The sequence below is a fragment of the Spea bombifrons genome, chromosome 1, assembly GCF_027358695.1.
Source record: "Spea bombifrons isolate aSpeBom1 chromosome 1, aSpeBom1.2.pri, whole genome shotgun sequence".
Classification (NCBI taxonomy): domain Eukaryota; kingdom Metazoa; phylum Chordata; class Amphibia; order Anura; family Pelobatidae; genus Spea; species Spea bombifrons.
Genome location: NC_071087.1, coordinates 116,426,055 through 116,450,019, shown reverse-complemented (window position 1 = coordinate 116,450,019; position 23,965 = coordinate 116,426,055). Strand labels below are relative to the sequence as shown.

The 23,965-nt window shown below is 37.9% G+C and overlaps 1 protein-coding gene across 1 annotated transcript; it reads right to left on the bottom strand.

The window, feature by feature from the left end:
- Window positions 1–1,907: 1,907 nt before the first annotated feature.
- Window positions 1,908–23,497, bottom strand: LOC128500453 (solute carrier family 2, facilitated glucose transporter member 11-like). The gene is made up of 12 exons (XM_053469620.1): window positions 23,393–23,497; window positions 14,052–14,150; window positions 13,148–13,308; window positions 11,721–11,845; window positions 9,951–10,080; window positions 9,531–9,679; window positions 9,129–9,316; window positions 7,946–8,056; window positions 5,695–5,796; window positions 4,695–4,770; window positions 3,849–3,976; window positions 1,908–2,205 (listed from the first exon to the last, which is right to left on the bottom strand). Exons 1-12 carry the CDS (start codon window positions 23,432–23,434, stop codon window positions 2,002–2,004), a joined length of 1,515 nt encoding a protein of 504 aa, XP_053325595.1. The 5' UTR covers window positions 23,435–23,497; the 3' UTR covers window positions 1,908–2,001.
- Window positions 23,498–23,965: the final 468 nt, after the last annotated feature.

The following is a 23,965-nucleotide window of genomic DNA, read 5'->3' as shown; positions in this document are numbered from 1 at the left end:
CCCTAGAAATTAGTAAAAATTACGTAAATAAAATATTTTATAAAAAATATTAGCAAAAGATTAATGTAGCATTTCTAAAATCATTCCACTCAAAACGTCAAGCCACTGGTAAGGATTTTTCCAAGTTATTACAGAGAAATGTACTTTTTCAGGTTGTTTTTGAATAAAAAAAAAAAAGACTTGCACATGATTGCTCTTTTGAGTTCAGTGTCCCACCCCAACTTGCAACTGGTTTATGTTTATATATTACTTTTATTACATATACATTTTTGTTTAGCATCCAGTGACCTAACCTTTTTTTTTTTTGTTTTGTTTTTTACTTACTTGTTGCTAACCCACAGGAGCACTCACTGACAAACCAGCTGGAACACTGGTGTAAGTGTGAGTTCCAGGGTCTATTTAAGTGCTTGAAAATTACATTCATCATTGGTGGGGCAATAAACTCTCCCTTGAAATGGTAATTTACATTGACGTTTACTAAAATGCTGGCAAAAGGAATCTCTTCCATATTCCCTTGTTTTAGAATATGTATCAACGCAAAAGGAAAAGCAATGCCATTTTTAATGCTGCAATATACAATGGAGTACAGTGCCATTGGTGAAGTCTCTTCAGTTTGAAGGATACCCATATATGAATAATGTTTAATTTACACAGAACTTAGCCTTTTGAGGTGGCACATGTGGGTATTTTTGTCCACACTGAAAACACTTGTTTCTGAGCCATTATTATGAAGGTGCTTTTGCTTCTCTCTTGTATGTCAAGTACATCAGTCTCGGGGTCCCCCTGACTGCTTACACTACAAAAGTTCACAACACATGGTATATTGTAAGATGCGCTGCAAAGTGTTTTTTGCATGGGTTGCTGGAATTACCTCTCTTCAAGGCAGGCTGCTGATCTCCCTAACCTGACCATTTTGAGCTGTGGTGCACTAGTGAGGCCCATTACCCAATGGGCGATGGCAACCCACCCCCAGTAAAGTGTCCCAGATCTGCTGCCTTAATCCTAACACCAAGGTTTGAAAGGTTGTCCCCAAAGCAACCAATAGAATGTTACAATCGGCAAAACTAGACTGTTCCCTTGAGGCTAATCATCTATTTCCAAGGCCTGTGGTTATGTCTTCTGGCTCTTGAGGTTGGTGGAGTCCACTAGTGCAACTGTATCCTTGTGTACTTTATTAACTTCTCTACAGATTTTACTAAGCAATGGTATATTTTGCTTCAGTAGGTTGTGATTCTACATATTTTTTTTTAAAAAAACTTACGTTTTCTCTGTATTTTCTTTTTTAAAAGTTGTAAGATAAATGCATAACGTTTATGTAATCTTTTAAAATTGGCTTTGAAGAAGTAAAGGAGAGGTTTTATTAAAAAAAAAAAAAAATTACAAGGGGATAAATTCAAGTTATAATTCGGCCCCTGTAAATCCTGAGAAAATGGGGAACAGCTCCCCGGACCATTGCTTCTAGTCTGAGTTTTACACTGAGGCACACTTACTGGACATTTATGAAAAAATTAAATGTGCCCCCTTTTTGGGGGGTTATTTCTGGGTACTTGCATATAGAATATGTTTGTAGTCCAAGTGATCTTCCAGAGTTGGGGAACCATTCCCTTTTGCTTAGTGTTTTCTTTTTTTAATGATTAAACTAAGGTTTCATTATACTATTATCACCTTTTATGAACTGTTATCCTTGCTTGGCTCTAAGGACTTAAGGAGTTACCCTATTACTAGTCCCTATTTTGGGGATACACTTCTTTTGTATTTTCCTGCTCAATATACATTATACAATATACAAGATCCACACATAAAGGACACATCTGTTCTCATGTCAGGACACAATAAATAACCCTCCAGTAGGGTAACCATCCTGCAGTTATGATTACACTAGATATTTCTATGTAACGCTTAAGATATTTTTGTTTCTTCGGATTTTATTTTGTCAAGTGTGGTAGAAAGGAAAGAAAGTAGCCTGAAATATTTAATTATACAGCGCCCAATAAGTTATTTTTACAAGGCATCCTCGGTTGTAGTCTGGGTAACGTGGTCCTCTGTGGAGTTTGAATTTAATTGACCAAAATTAAGTTTTTGGAAATCTGCTTTGATGTCAAGGAATGATTTGTGTTTGGTCTCTGGAACAATGCAGAAGATAAAGCCTGCTATAAGAATGCATACCACGAAAAAGAACAGGAAGCAAAATTGATTTAATCCATCCTAAAAAAAAATAGAATATCATTATCTTAATAAGCGTAAACTTGAAACTAAAGCCATAAAACTGCAGAATAAAACAAAGGGAATTATGAAATCACATATGCAAGAACATTCATTAGGCAATGGTTTAAATGCCCGATCGCGCGATCAGGCATTACCTTCCGTGTCGCGTTACTGCTGAAGTCACCCGGAAAGTTCTAAACTCGAAGCAACATCAGCACAAGCACTGTGCAGTAGGAGCTTCATGAAGTGTATCTCCACAGCTGGACACAAGCCAAAGGTCGCTATGAGCACTGGCAAGCATCGGCTAGAGTGGTCCAAAGCACTCCGCCACTGACTCTGCAGGGGTGGAAAAATGTTCTCTGAAATGATGAATCATTTTTTATCTGGAAGTCTGATGGACAAATTAGGGTTTTGTGGATGCCAGGAGAATACAATCTACGGGAATGCATAGTGCCTACTGTAAAGTTTGGTGCGGGAGGAGTAATGGTCTGGTACTATTTTTTAGGGTCTGGACTAGACCCCTTATTTCTGGTGAAGGGTGATGTTAATGCTACAGCATGCAAAAATATTACACGATAGCATGTTTCCAACTTTATGGCACCAGTTTTGAGATGATCCTTTCCTGTTTCGGGATGACTATGCCCCTGTGCACAAAGCAAGGTTCATAAAGACATGCTTTGATGAGTTTAGTTGGTAGGAACTCTAGTGGCCTGCACAGAGCCCTGACCTTGAACTGGGACACTGATTGCAAGCTTAGACCTTCTCACCCAACATCAATGCCTGACCTTACAAATGCCCTTCTGGGTAATGGGTAAATTTCCACAGACACACTCTAAAATCTTGTGGAAAGCCTTCCAAGTAGAATAAAGACTACTACAGGAGCTATGGTGGTGGGAGGGGTTGGTCAATTCCTTATTAAAGTGTATGGTTTCGCAATAGGATGTACATCAAGCTCATATAGATGTGATGGTCAGATATGCACATACTTTGTATATAAAAAGGTTATAAATATCATCCCTAGTACTGTTGAATGTCAAATGCCTCCCCCAAAATAATTTGTATTCATTAAATATTTTGCAACATTCATAATTTCTCAGGAAATGCTTAATTGTCATGTGACACAAACGAAGGGACTGATAGGTTGTTGCCAAGGAAATGTTATTTTGTTTTTATTTTACCAAACCTTTACAGAAAACACAGAAGTATGTTATTAGACCCTGTGTGATGGGCTTGTTGGGGATTATGAAAAAGCCCTTTTAATTTTTTAAACAATACCTACACTTCCCCCGTAGCCATAGATTTTGGAGCCGGGAAACTGAATAGTATTGCTGTTTAAAGCTTCCTTTAACATGGAATCTAACATGTATCTGTAACTACAACGTTTTTATTAAAAGACCTCAAACATCAATGTTGTTTTGTATAAGAAAATAAAGAAATAATAATTATTACCATTTGGTTACCATCATTACGGAGTCGCTACAATGAGATCTTTGACTTTAAAGGGAGTCTCAGGGTCAGCTATTTATAAAATTCCCAGGTGAGGTTATAGAGCAGTATTAGCTTGGGAGGCAGTAGGACACTTAGTTGATGTGAAATGTACATGCCCTGGTTCAAAGCATTGAGAGGTATTATTTCATACTTACCACTATGAATGGGAATATCATTCCTATAGCAAAAAAGCTTATCCAGTTTACCGCCCCTCCAATCATAAATGCTGCAGATCGCGACGATTGTGTAAATAATTCTGCTGTCAAGGTATTTGTAACACCTCCTGTAAATTAAAGAATATGAAATGATTATTACAATAAATATGATGTGGTTTGTAAAGTTGTATAATCCTGATCACTTTCATTTAGTGATCTCACACAGTTATACAAAGGATACTCCATTGGTAGGTGTCGCTAGAGTGTGTGTGCATGTTCCTAAAAACAAACCAGTAACCAGCAGCATATTCTGGCCTCTGCTGCATTACTGGGGGTAAACCTGGGAACTTTATGGCTCTGACTACCCAGATCCCACCTTGTGGTGTCCCACTGATGTCAGTGTGTGGTCCTGCTGAGGTTGCGGGACAAAGACCGTTTAAGGGGAAAATTAGTGGGGAGTGTGTCAGAGCGGTGGCCACCCAGAGAAGCGGTGCTTTTCCCGGATGCTCCAAGTGGAATCCAGAGAGTCCTCAGGTATGCTGATTGCAATGGGGTGCTTTGGGAATTCAGAGATCTGGCCAATTTGTACCTTGTAATTATGTACTGCATCTAGTTGAAATAGCCTCTTAGCACCCTGTGTGTCAGGACATAACATCACATCCCAGTGATCAAAATAAAAGAGGAAGGGCGGTACAAGTGCTAGAGGTAGGTCCTACAGGGTGGCTTGGGGGAGCCCTGGGCCAGGCCTAGAACACTGACCCTCATAAATACGTCACGGCTGTTGTCAGCTGGTAACTAAACACAATAGATGATTTGCACATATTTAGAATTGCTGTGTTCCTTTACCTGGCCCCAGTCCAAAGCATAATATGAAAGCAAGAATAGCAGACATACTTAAATAGGGAATCCATGAAGAGATATCCTAAAAAAGAGAAAGTAAAATATTTACAGGTTTTAAATAAAACCTTTCCAAGTAATTACAACATGACAATAAAGTCCATAGCACAATGTGTTTTTTGCAATAAGTTACTATCTGGCTAAATCTAATTCAGAATTAAAGTATATTTATGCATTGATCTCTATTACTATTTATTTATTTTGTAGAGTTAGCATTCTTTATAATATGGGGCTCGGAGAAACAGTTTTAAGGACATACCCTGTTTTTTGTACGTATTTACATCCATTTTATTGTATTTCTGGTCTCTTCTCACCTGCAACCTATACAAATTCATATCCTTTACTCTTCCCTGATAATTTATATACTGTGAACTATTTACCATTTTAGTAGTCTTTCTCTAAAATGTCTCCAAAACTCAAAAATTCCTACTGCCAAGACACATAAAAAGGAAAAACCCTAGTACTACAAATTAATGTAAATCACAAATTACATCATAAACCAAAAAAACTAGGTAAAGCAAGCTTTCAGAAGCTTGGAAAAATCAGGTATGCTATTTTTGCCATAAACTGTTACAAAGGTACAGATTGAACCAGAGGTTCAGCCTTGTTATATTTGTAATTGTACTTAATCATTTTTTTTATATATAATGTTTTTATATATAATTATTTTTGGAGGCAATTTAGTTCAAAGTTCTAAATGTTATATGTTACACTGTACAGACCCCCCCCACACACACACACACACACACACTTCTGAAACTGACTGGCTACCATGACCATCATCCATTGTCAGAATGAGTCACTCATCCACTTGACTGTGATTGTCATTCTTCCATCTAACTAATGATGTCATAAGGTAATACTGGGTTCGGCATTAGTCTAAATTTAGAATCATATTAGTGTTGTATCTTTTACAAATAAATTGGTAGAGTAATGATATAGTTCATACCTGAAATGTCAAGGTTATCGTCAATACAGCACACCAAAAAGCCATGAGTGTGTATCCTCCAATAATAAGTAAGCGTCTTCCAGCTTTATCTATTAGCAGACCCTGTAAATATTCATCATGGATAAATGTTATATATATATATATATATATATATATATATATATATATATATATATATATATATATGTTGTATGTGGCCCACCCCAATAACCCATACCTTAATAATAAAAAAACACTAGATCACAAATACAATATTGAAGAGAATAACACTTCTGTTAACTTTCTGTTTATGGGATAATTGTTTTGATGTGGCAAGACATCACACATATTTAATTACACACACGTGTCACTGAAGATATGGTTTTTCTTTGAAGCTATCATGGGGCATAATATTCTAATAGAAATGCTTGTTATGAGTAAAAAAAAACAAATTTTTACCTCCGGCATTGACTGAGAACTAATGTGACATAACACTCTACATACATCAATGCAAAATGAGCTGTTGTCCAGTCTCTTCTATGAAAATACATACACTCATGTATGTGCCACTTCCATCTTACATTTTAAAGTCAATACAATCTTTTTCATCTTTTTCTTTCTAGCTACCATTTTTTTCCTCCTCCTCCTTTTGAATCAATTACCCATAAACTTAGGTTAGAATATCAGCTTACAAGTAGTACCCCCATAAACCCATCATTCTTGCTAGGAACTTTCTATGAAGGCTAGATTGTCAGCTCACAGACAGGGTTCTTAACTCCTGTTGTATCTGCATCTGTGCAGAATATGTTGGCACTTAATAAAAATGCTTAGTATTAACAATAATAATAGCAATGCAACAACAGAAATATTCTAAATAATGATGATAAATAAGTAAAAGAACTCATAGCAACTCAATGACTAATAGTGACTAGTGTGACATTCAGGTAGGATTGGTGGTGGAAGGGTATGTTTCTCCTAGATTCCTTTCTTATGTGAAGTAACACCTGAGTCTTCCACCTGCTAGGTGATTAATTTAGGTGAATGAGAGGGTGGATATAAAAGGGAAGCCAGGAGTTCAGGTAGCTCTCTGGCTGAGGACACAGAAAGCCTGTCTGTGGAAGAGACGTGAGTAAAGGTTGCTGGACATATTATTGTTAAGTTGGCAGAGAGAAGCTCTCCAGCTGGTAGTGAGGGACATCCCTTGTATAGTAAGTGCCGGACAGGCAAGGTATTTCTTTTGTTGCTGTGTTGTTATATTTCTTTTGTCTTTGCAACCTTTCCAATAAACCTGACCCTGTGTCAGATTGCACAAACCTACTGCTGTTGGCCTGGTGTGAATGAAGACGGGCACTTGTCCCTTGACCTCAGCGAGGGGCGATCCCAGACCTACCTCACACTAGGCTTTGATTATTCCATGAGAGCATAGTATGTACCTGTTTTTTAATAACTAAGAAAAGGGGTTTACCATGAAATACAGTCTGACAGGCATAGTTAGTGATGAGTCCATAGGCCAAAAAGTTCGGACTCTGTACATAATAAATTAATTATTAAAATACCAGACCAAGTTGCCATAGAGAGTAACTGTCCCTCAATACATTGTGACACCCATCGAAGGAACATACACTGTACATTGGTATAAGGATCAGGCTATATAAGTAATACTGGTAACCAGTCAACACTAATCCTATCCCAGTCATGGCTGTCATATTTATTCATACAAAACATGTTTGAGATGCTCACCAAGAACGATAAGCCACTTAATAGTCTGTCCTTTGGTGCATCCCTACTTGGGAGCATCTCAAGTTTTAACTCTCTTGTGCCATTACAGAGGAAAAATCTCCATTAACATATCAGCCTGCTCCTGCCCCAGGGGCAGGCCAGAACTAAAATGTGAGGGACATTTCCCCTGCATAAGGGAACCAACAACCCCAGATGTGCTTTCATGGGTCTCGTCAGTGGGGTCCAGTTGGCATCTCTCTAGGCACAAATGAGCAAGGAGGTCCAGATCTGGACTCATCTTTTCACTTGGGGTTCGTGGTGAGTCTCTCAAATTTGTTGTTGTATGTCACTATCATTCACGTTGACAGTGCCTGTGAAGTTTTAAAGTCACTTACACCAATAGGTCTGTAAACTTGTCCTTCATACCTCATGGCCAATCAAAGTTTTATGAAGAAAACAAAATCTGACTAAAACACAAAAATGTATAAATAAATTCCCTTATCTTACATTCTTGTGAACGTTTCTGGTTGTTGAATATGTAATATTCACTTACACACGTCAAAGCAGTCACACATTCACAGGCTCCAGTGCCAAGCGTGACATATGGTATATTTTGAGCAGGAATCCCGGCATTTCTGAACACATAATCAGCATAGAAATAAATCTGATGAAAAGAAAATCATTTTATATAAATTGTTGAAATTCCAGATTCGTTCCATTTTAAAAAAGTAGTTTTTGCACAATGCCACACTTTCTATACATTCAAGTAGATGAAGTGTTATTGCATTTGCTTCTAAGACTTTATTGTGTTTAGTGTTGCTCTGTAAGAAACAATTTGTTACAATTGTTGTTTTGATGGCTTCCTTGTAGCTGAGACCAAGCTGTTGATGATACGCTCATGCAAGAAATTGCATTTATAATTCTGCAAAAAGCCTCAGTTTCTCTGTGGTTTTACAACTAGTGTCATATCTCGTGAACCAAGTAACCTCAGTACCCACCTTTTACACTACATTAACAACATTTTTTATTGCTAGTATAAGATAAAAATATGTTTTCAAAAGTATTGCTTGTTTTTTGGATTTTTCTTAGTCATGATCACATGATTGACAACAATGGCAGCCTTCGGGTCTGCAGTTAAATGGAGTTTATGAGAGCAAAATGAAAAAGAACCAATTTTTGTGAATGGTTTATAAAGCACTGTATATTATTGTATATAGCACCGCATTCTATGGTCAAGGAAGCAATATTTTTATCCATGAAAATTCCTCTTTAACTTAATGGAAGAATATTAACGTAGTAGATAGGAGGAATCATGTGAATCCTGAGAATTGGATCTGTGACTATTTCCCAAAGAATGGAGAGGGAAGAGAGAAAGGAGACAGAAATATTATTATTCTTTATTTATTAAACACCAAAATATTACGCAGTGCTGTGTAATTTAAATGGGGTAGTTAACACATACATAACAAATATACATTTATACATACAGACAAAAAAGGAGTTGAAGACATAAAGAAGTTGAGGAAATAGTGAATGAATAGAGGAGATAAATAGATGCAAAGAAGACAGAGGTCACAGAGAGGCTAGAAAAACATCATTGATTTAAGTTTCTTCTCATATAAAAACTAAAAAGAAAATTAGGGATTACAAAATGCAAAAAGATACAAATAAATACATAAACAAAAATATTTTGTGCAGTGCATAGAAACTGAGATATACGGCGAGCTTCTACTTACCGCGTTTATCCCACAGAGTTGCTGTCCTATATTAGTTACTATAACAGCAATAAGCTGCCATTTTATAGCCTGGTCCGAAAACAATTGTAGAATCTTCTTGGGTTTCTCACCATGTAAAGCATTTGACTCAATCTGGATATCTTCTAACTGAAACTGGTAGTGCTGTGCACCATAAAATGTTTTCAGTGCTAAAAAAAAAAAAAAATTACAAAAATACTTGCATAAAAGCTTCAGACAACTTACTATTATACGAAACACGATATTGTTAAAGGTGAAAGTTTAAATTAGTCAAATAACTTGATATTCTATAGATGGCGTTAACATTAATTTGTTAGGAAAACACTTTGGAGAACATAACCAGTTTGTTTTTCATAGTGGAGGCAACATTGATGTATTAATTACCTTTTTGACATGCAAACTCATCTTTTTTTTCTATTAGGAGGTATCTGGGACTTTCAGGAAAGAATGGGAATATTATTAACTGCATAAACGCAGGTATACAGCACGTAGCTAGCAAGAACGGCCAGGAGTTCTCATCGCCAAGTATTTCCCTGTTAAAATAAAATATAAAACACACAATTGACACATATAATAAATATAAGCGATATTGAATAAATCCAGATGACTTCCTAGATACATTTTTTGCTAAATTATGTTGCAGTCCTCCAATATTCTTATATACAAAGCTGCCTTTAATATTTGTAGGGCCTATGAAAGAAGGTTTTGGGGCTTCTGTTCCGTTCCCCACGCTTGTGTTCTCTGCAGGTCTGAGAGAAGCGAATGTGTATATAAGAATTGTGAAATATTGAACAATAACTGTACCGTAAACCAACAATTTGTCCAGCTAAGAGTCCACCAGTCAAAAAGATGTTGATGCCCACAGTCATGAAGCCTCGTATATGCTTCGGAGCAATTTCCCCGAGATAGAGAGGTTGAACACAGACGCCGATACCTATAAAGAGAAATCAGCTGAAATCAGGCCATTATAAAACAAGTCCGTAGCTGTAATGACCTAACCATTCTCAAATCAATGTGTTGTTATTCTATGCTAATATCCATTTGAAAAAGTAGATAATTAAGTCACACAATAAAATGAAGTGGCAAAAGAAATACACATAAAGGGTGATAATGGGGTTTATACATATCGTCAAGCCGCAAGCAGTAATTTTAGCCCCTGAAACAGGAGGAACAGTGGGACGTATGCATGGGGATGTATTGCCCACCAATATAAAATATACTGCATATATGGGTCCCAAAAGTTTAAAATTTTAACCACAATTGTTCATAGATTTTGAAATAATGACATTTTTGATAAATAGCCTATTTTATTATTGGAGAAAGTCTCTGGCTGTGAGCCTGAGACAAATTTAATAAGGAAAATGTTCTCTTTTGAAACCAATTCGATTTTCTTATGCGGTAAACTCAGTATTGTATTTTTGCTGTAATTTGCATCTTTTTGGCTTTGATAAATAAAAGGCGGTGTAGTTCCAGTCACATTGTAATTGAAGAGATGAGGAATGTCATTGACATTGCTACAAAAACCCTGAACTGGATTTAAATTAATGGCTCTTCTACTTTAGCACACATAAATAGGTCAACATTTCTGTGAAGCCAATTTTTTGGCTTATAGAAGGGGAATTACTAAAAACAAACAAGAGTATAGACAGACAACTGGGATTCTTAACCGTAGTTAGATTCTTGACACAATTTAGTGAACCGCGACTTCCATTCACATTTTCTGAATGCTTTACATTAAAGCTTATATTGCAAAATTAAATTAAATAAAATGTTGGTGCACTAAGCTAGTCTCAGGCTCAAATAATACAAATGTATAATACGAGGCCTACCAAACAGTGTAAGCATGCTGCAAGAAACAGTGTACAATGTATACAAAAAACAAAAACTGTCTGCACTTCTTACCCTAATAAAGTTGGCAACAAATATATAAACATAATATAAATGAGAGGTTTTGGTTTTATGAATTGGCCAAAGCATAATTAAGCTCAATTGCCCAAAGCATAATTGGCGGGTGAACTTCATTATGCTTTGGCCAATTCATATAACCAAAACCTCTCATTTGTATTATGTTTATATATTTGCTGACAACTTTAATTGGTTATAACACTACACTCTTATACATATGCAAATGCTATCCAACAACATACATTAACACACACTGACTCTAACATTAAACATAGATACACTGGGGGCCGTGTACCTAAGGCACCCGTCTCAGTACACCTCTGCTGCCAAGCGTGGGGTTCAGCCTCCCTGCCCTCTCACAGTGCAAGAGAAGGGAGGCTAGGCCATGTACCCCCTGATCGCGGCTCTGATTGGGGTACAGTAGATCCCTACTCCATCGAGCCCACGGTATACATAAACAGTGTAATATCTAAAAGAATATTTTGTCCCTCCAAAACATCAAAAAAACTATTGTAACATCTGGATAAGTTGGAAACCCTAGTGCAGGCAACAGTTCACTATGAGCAACAGCAGTGGTCAGGGTCTAAAGCTGAGGGTAGCTCAATTCACATAGATGCTTAGATAGTTTTTTTAAAAAAAAATATTATTTAAATTACAATTCCACCTTACCTGCATTTATTCCTATTAAGAATCTCCCAACTATCAAAAGTTCAAATAATCCTGCTGGTTCTGAAAGCCCCATAAAAAATGCAGCAAACATAGCAATAATATTGTTCATCAATAGAGTTTTTTTCCTGAAACACGAAAAAAAAGTAAAATGTGAAACAAACATCTATGCAGTTTTAGGTAGATAAGCATTAATATCCTCTTTTTTAATATAAAATATTTTAACTTCTCCCAACTAATACTGTATTAAAAATACATATTATATTGTGTACACTAGTTTATAGCGCTACAAATTAAACAACATTACATAACAACCAATGGAATATGCCTTTTGATTGGAGCATACTTAAACTGGTGGTATCAAACATTATTTTTTTTTTTACTCAATGGCATTACATTCTTCTGTTCGGATTGCTTTTCATTTATGATTTTTGGGCATTGTGTTTTCACTTTTCTATTTTTCAGTAAGATTGGCGTTGCCTTAAAGATTGACATTTTTTTATTCCCCTTCTTGCCTAGCTACTTACAGTTCCAAATATACCAGGATAGTCCAGAAAACAGAACAATATTATGACACTGCCCACATATTGTGGGTGGACCCAGACATTCTCTGGGGTGTCCCAGCACAGGACTCTGAGAAGCATATATTAGCATGAAGTATGTGTTAGAGTGAGTGTGTGTGCTAGCATGTATATTAGTTACTGGAGGCCACTTGGTTTCACCTGTCAGCCAACTCTTCCCTTCTGGAAAGTTAAGTCTGGCCTTGCCTTCAGTGGCTTAAAAAATAGTGGTTGTCTTGTAGTGGTTACATATTTTCCTGCTTGTTACATATGTTTCATAGCTTAAAGGTAAGTGTCTGCTGCTGGAACTGATGTGCTGATGATTTGGTGACTATATTCAACGGTGTAGTCTGTATGAGCAGTGTCAGAATGTTTGGAAATTCATTAAACTTTTGAAGTAATGTCTAGTCCAGCATTGGATCTTAAGCCCCACATTGAATTTAGTGACCCTGCATATCTTAACCCCCTTGGTAAACAATTAAATTTTTTTATGAAGCCTTATTATACAACTCAGTAGAATAGATGGCAAATAGAATAATTTGTCACGAGTGCTTAAAAGGTCTGATTATTGAATACAAGCCTTGAAGGAAAACAATAAACACTTCAACTACATGTGTAACACAAGTTGCTGTTTTTTGGCTGTGTCCTACATCAATCACATGTATGTTGCTCACAGTGCTGATCAGTAGTACTAATTAAAGATATCCAGTCCAATTGATTGAAGGGTTTGGCATTTTGGAATACATGGAAACTACTCCCCCCCCAAGCAAGTGTTGTTTTCTTGGAATAGTCGCATTCCATGTACCCCAGTTGCTTGGATTAGTATACACAAATAACTATATGTGGTGCAGCTTTACACAATTCACTTACCTGCCTAGTTTGTTTGCCATACTTCCTCCGATATATGTACCAAGTAGTCCACCAAGTGTGAATATCGAAACGATAACAGACCAGATAAGTGTCAGCAGACTTCCATCCAAGTTGGACTTATGGCGGATATACCATGTTTCATTAATAAATCTTTGTATATACTAAGAAAGATTTGTAAAATAACATCATATATAAAGATTTTAGAAACAAAGGCTTGTCAATTACTGGTCACTACACATATGGCATATATACATCAAAGATGTTCTTAATTAAAACTCTCAGAATTTTCAAAAGTCAACCTGAAATCCCAGCTGTGGACAGTTTCATGATGCTAGCACCAGGGAAATTCTGGAAATCCTGGAAATTCTTGGATTCTTGAGTTGACTTGCAGTAAAGCAGCTAAATGATAGAACTTGTGTGTCCCCTGGGCTCATTCATGCCCATTGGTGGATCCACAAATTACAATACCATTTCCCTCTCAAGCCTTATTATTCAAAGTAAGAGAAAGGTAGTGTTGTAATCGAATATGGGGCATAACCTTTGGGCAAATTTTTTTTTCTGGTAAACAACTTCACCTGGTGTCCATAGTATCTTGGACTATTTCTGCAGTCTATCTTTTTACACAGTAAAATTTTGAAATTCCTATAAAATTTCCTATAACATATACAGTAGCAATCAACTTCTTCCACCTTTATTCATTCAACCTATAACCAGATTTTACGATCATGGCTGGAAATGCTAGTATTTGTGCGTTATATAACACTACTCTGTCTCTGCAAACATAATACGGGCACATACTTTCATTATGCCGCAAATTGTTAAATGGGATTTCTTTTTTTTCTCATAATAATATTTATTGCCATAAACAAACTAACACTAATGATTTCATTAAAAGTGTACTTACTGTGGTAGGTGCATTAATGATCGACACATTATACCCATATTGAAATGTCCCTCCGATTCCAACTGCGCAGAGCGCCCAAAATAGTTTCTGTGTTGGGGGCTGCAAAAAAATATTATGTTTTCAAAAAGTGTTATAACATATATTTTTATGTAACTTATATAACTCACTCCGCATCATTTATAACTTATTCGTATCTGTATATTTTTTTCCCTTCTTTTTATGTATTCTCTTCCCTTTCCCCATCTTTCTCCCTTCCTACATCTTAAATGCTATCTCACCTCAGTGTTATATCCCTTTTTCCATTCACTATTTAAATATTATAAATAACCTTCTTCCTCTGCTCTCGTGTCATTATCTCTGCCCCTTTTTCTGTCCCATGCTATTTTCTCTCCCTTCCTCTACTCTAGTGTAATTATCACATACCAACCTTATTACCCCACACCGATGCAACAGTATTCCCATTTGACCATATTTATTGAAACCTTAGAGGCACCACCTACGTATATGATTGGACAGGAGTACATAAATTGATCGGATTACAGAGGTAGTTGTTTGTGTGGAGACACATACTGGATAGTAAGAAATATAAAAAAAATGAAAATTATTATAAGCATACATGGGAACTTCCCAATGTTAGTTTCTTTTCGGGGTTCGGCTTCATCCAGGTGGTGTGGCTAATCTCAGTTAGACTCTGGTTCTAGGAGTGTAGGGAGGAGGTGAGCATGACCAAACATCGTTTCCTTGCCCAGGGATTAAAGAAAACTGGCCTGCTTTTTCGGGAGAAGCATTTCTATACCTGAAGACTATGGATCAAACCCAACAAATTCCCTCAGAGTCCATATAACAAAACTCACCCATGGAACTTTTTATAGAACAGAAAATATTAGGTATAATAGTAATAGTAGGTATTTATCAATTCATTTTTTAGTCCTCACAAAGGTCCTTTGTCAGGATACGTTTTTGTTAGCATGAGTGTTTATTGAGTATGTGTTAGCATGAGTATGTATGCGGAAGTGTGTATGTGTAAATATGTGTGTCATTTGTGTGTATGTGCCAGGAGCAAGGCTGGGAGCATGAAGCAGAGGCGTAGGGCCACGAGGACGGGGCAGGACTGTTAATAAACACAAAATAATACAAACAAAAAAAAACATCTATCAATATACTTATATAGATCTTGCTGGAAAGTTTAGTGTTTTCAGATAACAAAGCATCTAAATAACAAATTTGATTTTTTGACAGTAGATTAGTTGCACCACTTCACGCTCTGTTCTACGAGGTCACATTCTATTGGTTTATTTTATGGGCTATGCCGAGATTGTAGAATATTCTTTCCCTGTGCCTGATGCTCCATCTAAATCATCAGAGGAGAAAAACAACCAAATATATGAGTAAACAACACTCACCAAAGAATTCAGTGCCATATAATCTACTTGGAGCTTATGTCCAGAGCAAATCAACAGAATTGTAAACTGTGACGGACCGACCAGGGACCTCAGGTTGTCCCTCTCTGCCAATAATTCCCCGCAATCCGTAGGTAATATCCCCAAGCAAAGTAAAGGGATATCGCTATCCGGTACCCAAATAACCAGGCAAGACTAGTCTTTAGGTACAACAAGAGGAGAACTGATTTATTTTAGACACAGACGGCTGGATATATCCAGCAAAACACACATTAACATAAAACAAGATACTGGGATACAAACCGCCCCCTTAATCTGCCTCCCAGAGACAACAGGGGCAGTAAAGGGATTAACAATACAAAAGGATACAGATGCCACTAAAATAAGGAATACACCTTGTCTTGATTAGATTATCTCCCAGACCTTAGTGTGCTGTGTGTAAACAGTTAGGAAATAATAAAATACATTTTTATTAATAACACACAAAAGGATAACATGGCACTCTTTACCAGGGCTCATAGTCTGTAATAAGGAGGCTGGCACTCAGCCCCCTCCAGCAGCCCATGGCACGGAGGCTTCCGTGATATTTGTCATTGCAAAGAGACTAACACAGGAGGAGACCCCAGACGGGTTGACTCTGAAGTTAGTTAGTCCATCCCGTCCCAACTGGTCCCCTAGCCCAATTGCCCCTACAAGTGCAGTGCTCACCCAGCCAAACTCTGCCTCTCTCGATAAACATACCAGCTGCTGGAGAGAAGTGCCGACTGCCCCTTCTCCCTGGAGTGTACTCAGTCACTGGGGTGTAATGCCACCTGCATCCCTCCCTGGTGATCCTGCTGTAGGGATGGGCCGGTTGCACAGGTTCTCAGGCACTTGCTCAGCTGCTGAGGAGTGACGGTGCCTGCGTCCCCTCCCTGGTGCTCCTGTTGCCACTGGGGAGGAAGGACAGGTTCTTCCGCTCCTGGACTTGTGAGCTGCCGCTGGGGAGACTGGCCGGCTGCGCCATCTCCCATGCACTCACTCAGCCGCTGGGGAGTGATGCCACCTGCACCCCTCCCTAGTGCTCCTGCCGCTGGGGAGATGGGCCGGCTGCGCCGTCTCCCAGGCCATCTGTCAGCCGCTGGGGAGGGAGGACGATATCCTCAGCTCCCTCAATTGGGATCTACCGCTGGGAAGTGAGGACAGGTTCTTCCGCTTCCGAATCTGTGAGCTGCTGCTGGGGAGACTGGTCGGCTGCACTCCCGTGCACTCACTCAGCCGCTGGGGAGTGATGCCACCTGCATTCCCTCCCTGGCGCTCCTGCTCAGATGCCAGCTCTTCTGCTGGGCTGGGGCCAGTGGAGACCGCAGTCCCATCCACTGCCACATACTGTGGAATAGGCTGTTTTTCAAGCTCAAACAGCCCTTGTCCACTTGTATTCTTGAATCCGGAGCCGATCCAACTTTCTAGTAACTGCGAGGATCACCTCCACCGGAGGTTTGGTGCTGTACAGAGACAAACGACGTTGGGCCTCCCGCTGTGCTCCAGATGGGTCCATCAGCTCTGCATAGCTCACCCCCATTCTGTTTCCTGAAGATTGATCTTGGTGTGAAATATCCCTCAGACTAGGAAGCAATCCCAGTGTCAGTCCTGGAGAAGTCAGATCCCGCCGCTGCCAGCCAGTTGTGACGGACCGACCAGGGACCTCAGGTTGTCCCTCTCCACTAAGAGCGACTTCTCCCTTCCTAGAGTGGCATATAGGGGTATAAGGCAATTCTGGAGGCAGAGTGGCACATAGGGGGTCAAAAGGCATATCATGGGGCACAGTGGCATATAGAGGGTTAAAAGGCATATCATGGGGCACAGTGGCATATAGATGGTTAAAAGGCATATCATGGGGCACAGTGGCATATAGATGGTTAAAAGGCATATCATGGGGCACAGTGGCATATAGGGGGTATAAGGCATTTCTGGGGCAGAGTGGCAAGCCTGGGGGCAGATGTGCATACTGGGGGGGCAGGTTGAAAAAAAAAAAAGGAAATAAAAACAAAATATTTTTCTCAATCATAGCTTTTATTATAACCAGGCAAGACTAGTCTTTAGGTACAACAAGAGGAGAACTGATTTATTTTAGACACAGACGGCTGGATATATCCAGCAAAACACACATTAACATAAAACAAGATACTAGGATACAAACCGCCCCCTTAATCTGCCTCCCAGAGACAACAGGGCCAGTAAAGGGATTAACAATACAAAAGGATACAGATGCCACTAAAATAAGGAATACACATTGTCTTGATTAGATTATCTCCCAGAGTTTAGTGTGCTGTGTGTAAACAGTTAGGAAATAATAAAATACATTTTTATTAATAACACACAAAAGGATAACATGGCATTCTTTACCAGGGCCCATAGTCTGTAGTAAGGAGGCTGGCACTCAGCCCTCTCCAGGAGCCCATGGCACGGAGGCTTCCGTGACATAAACCATGTGAATTATTTTGGTGCGGCTAATTCTCTTCTGACTCCTACCACATCCGACAACTTTCCAATACATAATTAGTTCTGATGAAGTTAGTTACGTTAAAAAACAACTGTCACATTCCATTTTATCAGGAGTTATGTATAAGTATGCATTTCTAGTCAACCCAATCAACTGTTCCAAGATGTCTAAGGACAAATACATACAGTAAAAATATATTTTGGGGTCAGTGCTGGTAGGAACAACTAGACAGCTTAAATATAAAAACAGTTCATTTATTAATCAATATTTAGAACAATTGATTACATTCTTAGTAGTCGGTTACCCCCAGAAGCTATACTCTCTAGACCCCAAATACATTTTACTGCATTCCATATTATCCCCAATCCTAAATCAAAAAGAAATTAAAAAGAAATCATAGCTCCCAGTAGAGCCCACTATGTTATATTCTTACTGATCAAGGTTTATAGCCTCAATTGCCATCTAAGATCTACCTGACAGATACACCTAAGCTAGATATTGGAAAACATTCCCCAGAAGGGACAATTTCTAATTCAATGTGGTATCAAGCTCAGCATAACAAAGCCATTCTCCATGGCAATCCCTGCCTTTCTCATATCCATTTGATGCAGTTGTTGTACAGTTTATCATGAAACTGTAATAATTCATCTAGATTTACCAACTTTGGCTTCTAGTGAATTGGCATTAAAAATGTTATTAAAATGAAGCATTGTATTACCCTGCTCTTCTTATTCCACACATCTTAAGACAAAGATGTTCAACTACAGCTTAACGGTTAACAGGGTTTTACGTAACAAATTCAAAGTGACTACACTGTATCACAAAAATGCAGAATTCTGCAGTCAATTTTGGCCGACCATTGAATACAGAACCTGTGCTGGACTAAAGAAAAAAAAGAACAAAGAAAACCACTCAACCAACATTTGAATTGAGTCACATTAACTCATGACTCAATTCAAATTCACTTGCCTGCAGGTCTGTGCAAATATGAGCACCACAGTTACCAGAATGTAGACTGATTGTCTGGTGGCTATAAAGAGAAAGCTATGAGAAAGCTTGCTGTGACCATCACATGTGAGAATGTTCTACTAGATATTTAAGTGGAACTGAAGGCTTTCTGTTATCTGATAAAAGGTTCATGTCTTTTATCTACGTAAAAACATATTTGACCCACTATGTTTTTCTAATCCACACACAGTACTTTGATTGATATATCATTTACATCTTTGAGATAGAGGTTATCAATGTAAGTCATTCTCCAAGACAAATAAATATGATGTTATATAATTTAGGTCAATCTGTTTTCCATTTGAATAAATACTAGTCCAATTGCTTAAAATAAGCAGTTCTAGGATCCTTGGTCAAATGTATTGTTAAACATACAAAGTATTACATAATTATAAAAAGTATAGTGGATAAACAAAATTATGGAACCTATTGCTTTTCTTAAAAAAAGGGGAAAAAAGTTCTAAGGCAGTAAAAATTAAGGTACCTCTATGTGAATAACATCCTCAAAGCAACAGTACTGTCTTAAGAAGCATCAAGAAATTGTAAATCTAGTTACTTCACATGTCAGCTGCATCGGCTGCTCTTAATATAAGACCACTTTTCAAACTGCACCAGAATAATTTTTGGTATCTAATCCCCTATTGACTTGAATCTATTAAGAAGATCTCTTCAGATCAGCACACGTTGTTTGATCACAAATATATACTGACAAATATGCTAATTAACAGCCACTTATGCTATTAAAAAATAAGTAAATAGTAAATTATTTTAGAAATCTGTCTTTGAATACATTGCCTGTGAATATGTTCAAAATAAGTCTTAATGCACCAAAGTTTGAAACTCTCAGATCACTTAAAATGTAACAAACATTACATATACCACATTGCATTTATTTATAGAGCACCAGCAGATTATGTAGCACTTTTGAAGGGACAGCACTTTGAAGGGTGCCGGCTTGTAATGCTGAGCGCCGGAAGTGACGTAAATTTCCAGCGCTCAGCATTACAAGCCGGCACCGTGGCAGAGCAGGGAGACTCGCCGCAGGACTGTTTAAAGGTAAGTACAAAGGGGGTGGTATGTTAGATAATAGGGAGGGTAGATAATGGCGCCGGTGAAGTTTAAAATGCCGCCCCCCCGATGCTGGAATATGATGTCTTGACGCTCAGCACTGAAGCCATGTGCACCACAATGTGCACTGACACAGATGTCAGAAAGGTAAGAGATGAGGGGAAAACTGGAGAAATAGACAGTGAGAAAAGAGAAGAGATAGTAAAAAAAAAACTAGATAGGTAAAGAGAAAGATATTGTTTCCTGGGCTCCAGTGCTCTCTTGGGAAGGGGAGCTGAGACGCAGCCCGTGCGTTCAGCCCCTGCTCATTCCGATAGCGGGAGCCACCTTCAGGTCCTCTCTGCTTCTAGACGCGTGCCCCCGCAAGGATTGAGGGATCAAGACAGGGCGTGGACGGCTATCTCATGAATATTCATGTCACTTCTTAAAGAGACATTTATCTTTTTTCCTCCTCCCCTAACCCTCCATTGGTATTCTACCTTTGCCTGTGATAGTGCCTTATAGCCTTCACTAGCGTTTTGACTCTCTCCTTATCGTTTGTTTTTTGTATTCTGCTTGTTCCGGACTACCGTTGTTTGCTGCCTGCCCTGACCTATGCTACGTGACCCCGACTATTCTTTTGCCTGATCTTTGGAATTTATCGTCTCTTTCCTGATCTAATCAAGACCCATTTTGTTACTGGTTCTGCTGCCCTCTGTCTAGAATCTCCATTGCACTGGGTAGCGGATCCCCTCATCATCACTAGGGGTGCCTTTTCCTATTACTGCAGTGAGGATCCACTTCCTGACCAGCCGTAGTGACAGATATAAGGGAGAGATAATGAGGAGGAGAGATAAAGAGAAGGGGAGATAATGAGAAAGATGAGAGATGGGGGAAACAGGAGAGATACGGGGATAAAGGATACGGGGATAAAGGATAAGAGATAGATAAAGAAGAGAGATTAAGAGAAATGGGAGAGATGAGCCAAATAGAAGGAGAGAGATGGGGAGAAATTGGAGAGATAAGAAGGGGAGAGATAATGAGAAGTGGGAGAGATAATGAGAAAGGGGAGCAATAGGGTTAAAGGGGAGAAATAAAGTTAAAATAGGAGGACGATAAAGAGAAATGTGATATATAAGATAAAGAAAAAGAAGAGATAATGAGACAGGGACATCAAAAAAGGAGAGAGATGCAAGAGAAAGGTGAGCGTAAAAGAGAAAAGGGAGAGTAAAGAGGAGAAGAGATAAAAAGAAAGAGGAGAGAGAAAGAAAAGGAGAGATAAAGTGAAAGGGTGGGAGATAAAAAAAAAAGGAGATATAAAAAAGAAAGTGGAGAAATAAAAAGAAAGAGCAGAGATAGAAAGGAGAGCTAAAGAGAACGAGGAGGAGAGATAAAGAGAAGGGGGAGACAAAAAAGAAAGGAGAAGGATAAAGAGAAAGGTGAGAAGTAGGGAGAAAAGGGAGAGATAAAGTGAATAGGAAAGATAAAAAGAAAGGAGGAGAGATAAAGAGAAAATGGAGAGATAATGAGAAATGAGAGGACAAAAGAGAAAAGGAGAGCTAAAGAGAGATTATAAGATGTCGGAGAATTTATGAGAAAGGGGAGAGAGAACGTGTCTGGGAGAGCATCAATGGATCTGTAGTGCACAGCTAACATATTGCCCCTTTTCCATTATTTATTTAAATGTATTCAATGCATTTTCCGTTATTTACATAAAATATATTTGTTTCTAGCTTTTTCTAATTCAGTTGATGGCTTCTATGTTTTAGGTGCTGTGTATTATTTTTATTAAATATTTCCCCCCATATTTGTTTTGTTAGCAGCTGCTGCTCCTTATTTTGTCACTGTCTTTGCTTGAGCAATTTTGACATTTTTTATACTATATGTTTTTAATAATAAACAGGCTCATGGGAATTTATTATATTTTTTTATGTTGATTGACATTTTAGAACTCTGGACTCTTAACATCATCTGATGATTAGTTTTGTGCCTTATGGTTTCATATGTTTGTGTATTAATAGATAGCTGATGTAATATATTATTTCAATAACGTTTTGTTCTATTATTGTGGTATTGGTTCATATATTATTATAGACATTGAAGGCACTTGAATACTATCTTAAGGAACACACTATAAATTATGGTTATATCTCTTGAGGAATCAATTACGATTAAAAACACTTTTCTTCAATTTAAGTTTGTATACAATCTGAATTTATACTGACAGCACTTTCTTTTTTGTGTAAATTTGTATTTTGTAGTTTTTTGATACCTTACTTAAGTTCATTTTGTTTGTGATGATTATGATTTTTGTTGGTCATATGTAAGTTACATATTTTCCTAAATCTTATCTTTCCTCAAAATATCCGCTATAAAAATATAGTGTGTGTGGGGGAGTACTATTTTCTGTTTTTGCCTTGGGCTCAAAAAGAGCTAGCTACGGCTCTGGATTCAGCTGTGTGTTTTCTACGAACAAACTGAATAATTCTTTCTGCTAACAAAATAAGAAAAACACAGTACTAAAACCATTGTTTTTGGATGCTTCAATGATTATATCTATGCTATCTGATGCAATAAAAAATAAAGTACAAAAACCTGAAAATAAGTCTTTTTTCAAAGGGTATAGCTGTATTGACATAATAATAATGCATAAAAAGATGAAGTATAATCTATATACTGAATGTAAGTACTTGAAAAGTTCAATAAATAGGAAAAGGGTATAGACGCTGCAACTTTCTGCCTATAGAAATCAATTTTAGGTAAATGAAATGCTAAAGGTAGAGGCAGTATTGTATGAGTATAATGCATGACATCATGTATCATTGAAGAATAGACTCTAGAATATAGCAAGCCTTGTGAATAAATCACAATAGGAAAGACAGACTTATAATTTGTTAAATTGCAGTGACAAGAAGACACTCATCCATCTATGTGTCTGTGATTTTACATACTAATCCAAGCAAGTTTTAGATTTAAAATAAGAAAATTACATTTTTGCAATAACACTCACAAATGCCAGGCTTCACCGATCCAGATAAGGAGTCAAACTCCCAAACAAAAGCAGAAAGTGCTCAGCAAAACACGGGGTCGAATTCAGACCCCTTTGCCAAGAAGGCACATGCTCCAAAGATGCAAGTGACACTCGAAATCCGCAAACTACAAAGCCAGTTGACGCCAACGAAGAAAGTATAAATCTCTTTAATTTTCAATCCAGCATACCAAAGGACTTAGAGCTGGACACAACTACAGCTCTTCAAAAACTTTATGCATTTAAAAGCTCAGCATGGATCTTCAGTTGGGAAATTCCAAGTATAAATTAGCCACTAAGTGAAATCCCATGATCATGATGCAAAATGTATCCAGACCATACTGCTTGTATACTGAGAGTTTACTGTCCCACTTACCTTGTTCCCTGATGTCTTGCTGAGCAGAGGACGATATTCCATCCTGGCAGAAGTTAATTAAGTGCCACTCTGATGGTACAGTAAAGTTAAGCTCTTCTATTTCAGACTATTTTGATGCAGAATAAACAATATCCTACATTGTACTACTGAGATAAACCATGCATGTTAAAATAGATCATGCAAACATAATTTAACAGAAGCCGCTTTTAAAGTGCAAGGGAACGCATGTCATTTTCCAAGTCATTTGAGTCTTAGGGAAACATGCTAAATTAGACACAAAAATTAAACATACCTTGTTAATCTCCATTGGATTCTGTCTTACATGTGGCTACAGACGTATTGTTCTTTAAAAAGCATGTGGAGCTTTTCATGTGACTCCAGCCTTTTTTTCGTTCACATGTGCAGTCTGAAACCTGCAAGTCTCTAATTTCAAAGTACACTTACAGAGAGTAGAATTATATCAAAAGCCTGTCTGATTGCCAACTCTTCATGGACATCTCATATCACTTGGCACAGAAAACTAAGAAAAGGGTGATGTATTAATTTCGTTCCAAGAATTTAATGCCATTTTTG

Excerpts from the sequence above, each read along its gene's own strand:
- LOC128500453 (XM_053469620.1), bottom strand. The coding sequence starts at position 23,434 with ATGGAATATCGTCCTCTGCTCAGCAAGACATCAGGGAACAAG. Across the intron at positions 10,081-11,720 it reads CTTAATAGGAATAAATGCAG|GTATCGGCGTCTGTGTTCAA; the intron begins GTAAGGTGGAAT and ends TTCTCTTTATAG. Across the intron at positions 9,680-9,950 it reads GGACAAATTGTTGGTTTACG|GGAAATACTTGGCGATGAGA; the intron begins GTACAGTTATTG and ends TTATTTTAACAG.